The 7,082-nt window shown below is 44.6% G+C and overlaps 1 protein-coding gene across 1 annotated transcript in view; it reads left to right on the forward strand.

The window, feature by feature from the left end:
* The window catches only part of Dnah9 (dynein axonemal heavy chain 9), a 433,197-nt gene that overhangs the window by 152,611 nt on the left and 273,504 nt on the right, over positions 1 to 7,082 (forward strand). The window contains exon 27 of the mRNA XM_023705424.1: positions 4,415 to 4,519. Within this exon, the coding sequence (XP_023561192.1) occupies positions 4,415 to 4,519 (105 nt within the window). The remainder of the gene's footprint in view (positions 1 to 4,414; positions 4,520 to 7,082) is intronic.

Genomic DNA, 7,082 nt, shown 5'->3' on the forward strand with positions numbered 1-7,082 from the left:
CAGAAAGAGAGGGAGGGAGGAAGGGGTGGAGAGAGAGAGAGAGAGAGAGAGAGAGAGAGAGAGAGAGAGAGAGAGAGAGAGAGAGAGAGAATCATTTATTAGAAGGACTTGCTATGGAAGGACAGCAAAAAGCAATATTCTATCCAGGTGTGACTTCAGCAAGGGGATCAAGGTGTGGAGTTTACATGAGGGTGCAAGGAATGTTTGCTCACATCAGGGACCGGTTCATTTCATTGCTTTGACCAACCACACATGTTTACCAGTGTCTGGGATGGATCAAGATTCCTGATGAGGTTAAAGCCTGCTGGGAAATGTTGTAATTGTCTGAGTCCCAGCATGCTCTAGGCACTCTGTAATCTTCAGTCAGGACACAGAAACTGAGGGGACCAGGGGGCCTAAATAGAGACAGATGTGGGCTGAGGAGATAGCTCAGTGGCCTAAGCTCCTGCCTGGCAAGCACAAAAACTCAGGTTCGATCCCTGGAACTGTATGCTGTGCCAGCCACCAAGACCAGGTACGGTGGTGCACACCTGTAATCCCAGTGCTGCAGAGGCTGAGACAGGAGGATCACTATGAGTCTAAGTCACACAGCAAGACCTTGTACCATATAGATATATAAAAAATAAAAAATAGAGATAGATGGATAGATAGATGGTGATAAACGGATCATTGGCAAGTAATGGATGACTAATAAATACATAGATGACTGATAGATAGATGATATATTATAGATAGATAATTGATAGAGAATATATCAATGATAGATAGATAGATAGATAAATAGATAGATAGACAGACAGACAGACAGACAGACAGACAGACAGACAGATAGATGAGCAGCCAGAGGATAGCTCAGTCTATCTGAAATAATTAGGAAACCAATTAGCATCCAGACAGAATCAACTTGGATGCTCATATGTAGTCTACAAACTCTTAGCCCTGCACTATTCCAACATAGTGGGGAGTCTCAGAAGGATGGTGGTCAGGAAAGGCTGCAGAGCCTGTGCCATCAAAGGCTATTTGAGTTTTGTAGTGTGGTATTTTAAGACAGCTTAAAATTCTATGTGCAGTCATACCCATCCCTACCCTTCATTCTTGTTTCACCCATGAACTGTCCTCACAGGGCATGGCTGGGCCAGGAAAGGAAGGGAGTGCAAATCAGGAAGAGTTTGCTTTCTTCTCTAGGGATCATTTTGATGTGTCATTCATGGCATTCAAGCCAGCATGTTCTGTACATGTCTCGCTAGGAGCCAAAGCCAGAAATAAGCATGCGAAAGTAGCTAACTGTTTTAGGGAGGGTCAGGAGAAAGAAAATAAGAGATGGGGACCAGATGAGGAGATGGACTGAAAGTCACCGAGGACATGCTAGGCTTTAAAAGAACCTGTGCACTCCAGGACAGGAGTGAAAACCTAAGAATGGTGTCTGAGGAAGATGCCATAGATGATCAGAAGAAGGGAGACAGGAAGACTAGATGGAAGAAGTCTTTAGCCAGAACAATACATTCATTCAGAACAGAAGAACATTCATTCTGACCAGCCAGATGATGGGCAGTAGAAATGGAGCAGGAAAAAAAAAAAAGCAAAACTAAGTGGTAACCTAGGGAACATGAGGAGGTAGTGGGTGGGGGAGCAAACAGCGGAACTGTGGACAGGAGAATGTGGACTGCAGATGGACCTCACACTCCTCTGCTGTGCGGTCCTGCTAGCCCTCTGCCTTATGAGCTCTGTAAAGGACACCACTGCACTTAGCTGAATGACTGCAGGAGGTTTACGAAGAGCTGAGTTGACACAGAACGTTGTGAACACCCGAAGACAAGGGAAAGTTACTGCTGCACTCTGTTCAGGCTGGTTGGAGACTTATAAAGCTGGCCTCTCTCTCTCCAGAAATAGTTGCAGTTTTAGTGCTGAGGTGTTCTCTATATAGCGGCAACACCTTCCCCCCTGACCTCAATTTGGAGAGGCTGTTGCAGAGGCATCAAATGGTTTTGAATCTGAGAGTGACTGGAATTATTTCGGAGCCTCTCCGAAACTAGACTCCCTCAAGGCTCCAGTGTACCCATGATTTCTTAAGACTCCAGACTCCCCTGGCTTCTTTTTTTATTTATGAGGTTTTTTTTCCCATAATTTTATTATGGGAAACAAATAGCAATAAGACAGCTTCAAACCAAATTGGTAGGACAGTTTCAGTAATTAACACACTGCATACGTTCTCCCCAGCTTCTGAAGTATCACACTTCCAGGATTCTGCTCCTAACTCTCTGATCTCTTGGCCTCTTGATCTCGTTTACTGATCCTTTCTTGAAGAGTTTTCGGTAGTGTATACTAATTTTATAGGACACTGCATTTCACTGGGGGCTTTCACACACGTGCATAGCATGCTTTGGTCACATCCACCCCTTTTACCCTCCTTTACACTCCTATGGATTCTTTTTTATAAAGCCCATTTTTTAAAACATAAATACTGATGACTTCTGCTTTGGGTCCCAGTTTCATCCACTTTCCATTCCAGCCCCTGACTGGGCAGTGGGTATCTCCAGGTGGTGGGGGCCCCTCTCTCATCTTGGGATGAACGCCCCCTCCCTGCCTGCCAGATGCTTTGCCATGAGGTCTGGGTGAAAGCCTGGGTCATCCTGGATGTTTCGTGTCCTTCCCTTGCAAGCTGTGATCTGCCACCCACATTCACATCTCCCTGTGCCACACCTCTGGCTCTCAGGCTTTCCCTGTCCTCTGCCCTGACCCAGTCCACTTGCAATCTTATGGTGAGGCAATACTACAGCCTCACTTGTAAACCAAGGTGAGGCAAGCAGATGGGGTGCTGCAGAGTCCCGGGGTTCTGCCATGGGCCTTGGAGTGAAATATGGAATGAGATGAGCCTATCTATGAAGATTTCAATTTTTTATTTTTGGATTCCATTTTATGAAACAGATTCAGGAGGCCTGCCCCTTAACTCAGTTCTTTAACTGGCTGCTTCAACAAAGCATTCAAGCTCAGGTTGCTGTGGTTTGATCCCCACAACACAAGCCAGCCAGTCATGCCTTGAAGGCATTCGGAGCAAAAAAAACACTTATGAAACAGATTCACAACTATAAAAGCTTCCCAAACCACTGGTAAGCATGAAATTTGGTTCCTGAATTTCTGCTTAGCATATATAATACATTCATAGTTGGTTACTGATACTGGCTAGCTCCCAGGCAGAGTGGCACATGGCAGAGAGCAGCAGTTCATGGCAGCAGAAAACAGCAAAGATCAAAGGGAAGGGCAGCAGCTGGGACTTCTAGGCAGCCTCTCCCCTCCTTGTGCTGTAAGCCCACTACCCTGGGGTGGGGGTGTAGAACTCACACAATGTCCATGCCCTCCTTTTGCTCAGGTGAGGAGGTTTACAAACTAAGAATCCTGGCTCTCTGCTGAGTCACATAATTTAACTTCTAAACAACTCAAGTTGACACAACACATCAACCCTATACACAGGTAGATAGTAGTATTGTATGAAATAAATGTTGTCCAGTGCTACTGTGCTACCATCTGATATTTACCCGTTTTGCAAAGCTGATCACTCTGAAGCCCATCACTCGCTCCTCCCCAAGCTCCACCTTCAGGTCTCTAGTGTCCACTAGAACCAGTGCTCCTGCAGCAACCTTCCTCTTTGATTTCCGTAGCTTACCTCCACAGTATAACTCAAAGTTCTCAAAGCAACTGACCTCCCTTTGTCTAACGCAGGATCTTTGCACAGAGCTTTCTCACAGGAAAAAAAAACTCTATTCTTATTTCCCCAGCATTTTAGTGATGTCACCTTGCTGTTGACCTTGCACATATCTCCTCAAAACCTGTTCCTTTCTATTGTTTCATACTTTACTAGTGCACATTAAATTTCAGAGTAGTTTTTCTCTAGGACAGAAATACCCTCTTCCCTTTGAAATTCATTGTTTCTGAAAAGATTTGCCTATAATCTATTTTCTGCAGATGTTATCACCTCCATCCCCAGCTCCAGCTCCCGGTCACTCTGGGAAGCCTGGGTAGTTGGGGATGGACTTCAAGATACAGACAAAAACCCTGCCGTGGGTGCTTACCGAACACTGAGCGGAAGGCTTTTTGTGTGCATGGTGAAAGAAAATTCATCTTTTATTCATTTACTGGGATTTTGAAAGCTACAGAATCAACAGTAATGCAGCTCTGATGACATTTTAAAGGAATTCTCACTCAAGTGTATTAAAAAGGTTCTCTTTGATTCTGTGACTTGTGTCTGTACCCCATCACCATCAAAAATTTAATTGTTCTTGAAATTTTAATATGTTTCTGATGAAGGGTCTTTAGGGCACTGGAAGTGTCTATAATAAAGAGGATGGAAAATGACTGCAGACCTGTATTGATAAGCCCAGGGCTACTGGTGATCTAATCCTCATATATTTCGTTGCAGTCCTGTGGCAGCATCTACAAAGGCCTTGCTCAGACCGGAGCCTGGGGCTGCTTTGATGAATTTAATCGAATCTCCGTGGAGGTCTTGTCTGTTGTGGCAGTGCAGGTATGTGGGGCAGGAGTTGGTGGGGATCCCGTGATGTTTCACAGCCTCTTGCTTCCAATCTTTTCTCAGTACCCCTTCTCCTTCCCCCTTGTTATTTCATTATCTTTTCTCTACCCTCTAAAGTTGGGTCTGAGTAAGAATTTTCTCCGGTATCAATACTCTGCAGTTTCCCACTAAAGGACATGCATGGCCACTGCAATGTGGGGATAAAGATCTGTCCTGCCTGCTTCCAAGAGCTGCCAAGAGAATAAAGACCAAAAGGGGAGAGCCAGCTTCTTGGAATGGCCCCACCCTCTTGATATGAACCAGGGCCTAACTGTGAGCTCTGCTTCCTATCTAAGTCTTTGAGCAAGTTGCTCCCCCTCTTTCAACCATTTTCTCCTATGACTTCTGGCTTCTCCATACAGATAGTTGGTATAATAATAGGATACTGCAGAAATACGATAGCTGATGAATTAAGAAGAGTACACAGCATCAATCTTGCCCAGTGAAGTCCTTTATTGGTCGGGCTTTATATAAGTGTACCACTTGCCTCTCAAGGCATGAGAAAGCATGTATGGTCCAGCTACAGTATGATAAACACTGAACTAAGGACCGAGGTGAGGGTGCCCCATAGGATAGGCTGTGATTCCTCACTTTAAAGAAGTGTGAGCTCTTAAGACATACCTGAGCGCTTTCAATGTTCTAGAAGTGATTTGAGTTCTCATGCATGGTATAAAACAAGACTTTCAAGTTCATTATCTTGACAGTCAGCCTTTGAATGAATGGAGACAATTTGAATTTGGGGAAGGACTGCACAGGCAGAGAGAGCAACAGAACAAAGGAAGGTAATAGATGAATAAGCCTTTGCTAAAAATCTCTTCAGGGCCAGGCATTCTTCATTTATCATCTCTTCTACTTCCACAACACCCCTACTATTTTATTCCCAATATCAATATGAAGATATTGAAAACCAGAGAAGAAAATTCACTTGCTCAAGGGCACCAGTGCAAGTTGCAAGATTAAGATTTGAACTCAGGACTTGACCCACATCACGCAAGTGCCAATCTGGATCCAGTGATATCTCAGGGGTAGATTTAGGAGGAGAAAATAAACTCAATGAGATCTCAGGGGTAGATGTATGTCCTCTGCAGTATGTGGTAGAAAACCCTGAGGATGTCCAAGGATAAATTGCTGCCAAGTAGAGCTGTTGGTCATGGAGCTTGTGTGTTCTGATCTCACTCCCTCTTCATAAAGCCATCAAAATTCAGTGACAAAGCCCATCCTGATGACCTTATCTGATCCTAATCCTGCCAAAGGCTCCACGTCTAGTAACACAGTTCAATTAAGTTTCTACCTTCTCAGTGTCTCAGAGCAGGAGCACGGAAGCCATGACACACTTTGAAACCACCTCCAAGTCACAGTGGGAATCATACACGTTTTCTGGCAAATTGCACCACTGAGGGTTCACTTTATAGCATGGAGACAGATATGATACCTTTCTAGGTCTGTTTGAATTTGAGATGTTTGTCCATTGTTGGGTATAAGATGGGAAATAAGCAAGTAAAACAAACTAGAAATATTAATTCTGACATGTGAATGGTTCTGAAAATCAGAAGAGATTTTTCAGATTTTCTGGGTTTTGCCCACTAGCACCACTGGGAAGGATTTTGTATGTATTGGCAGCTTTCATTTTAGCATTTGATTTCCTTATTTACTCCACTCTTTTATTTCCACTCACTTTTGTCTCTATATCTGTCCTCTTTCTGTTTATGACTTTCTACCTCTTTTCCTCTTGTTGTTTCTGCCGATTTCGATAGGCATCACCAGCCAGGCTGCACTGCTCTGCCGCTTCCATGTAAGCCCAACACCATCCACCATGCACCGCTCTAACTGGGGGTGTCCCAGGGTGATGCGCAGGAGTAGGGGAGGCCAAAGGCTGTTTCTGTGTGCCCTGCCCACTTAGGGACCTCTTCTCAATGAGTCTCCACAAGGAGTCCAGAGAAGGAGGAAAGGGGGTCAGAGAGAGTTGGATCAGGGCAGGATGGAGTGCAAGGTGAGCAATGGCCATTTTTAAAGCGGCTTTTTATAGTTGTGGCTTTACCCCTTACCAGCTGGGTGACCTTGAGCAAGTCTATGTTCCAAATTCCTTACTGACAAGAGAGATTAACAATACCTGGGGTAGCTGAAATAATTTGTAAATAATTTAGAGTCTAAATCATGTAAATCAAAGCCCTAAAGATAGTAGATACTCATACATGAGGTGATGATGATAACAATAGTAGTGATGGAGATATTAGTGGCAATGCCACTTGTGATGATAATGAAGGTGGTGGTGGTGGTGATGGTAGTGATGGTCGTGATGGTCGTGATGGTCATGATGATGGTGATGCTGGTGGTGGTGGTGGTGGTAGGATAGTAGTGGTGGTGGTGGTGGTGGTAGTGATGGTCGTGATGATAGTGATGGTGGTGGTGGTGGTGGTGATGATGGTCGTGATGGTAATGATGATGGTGATGGTGGTGGTGGTGGTGGTGTGGTAGTGGTGATGCTGGTGGTGGTGATGGTCATGATGGTCGTGATGAT

Source organism: Octodon degus, unplaced genomic scaffold (assembly GCF_000260255.1).
Source record: "Octodon degus isolate 3935 unplaced genomic scaffold, OctDeg1.0 scaffold00219, whole genome shotgun sequence".
NCBI classification, from domain to species: domain Eukaryota; kingdom Metazoa; phylum Chordata; class Mammalia; order Rodentia; family Octodontidae; genus Octodon; species Octodon degus.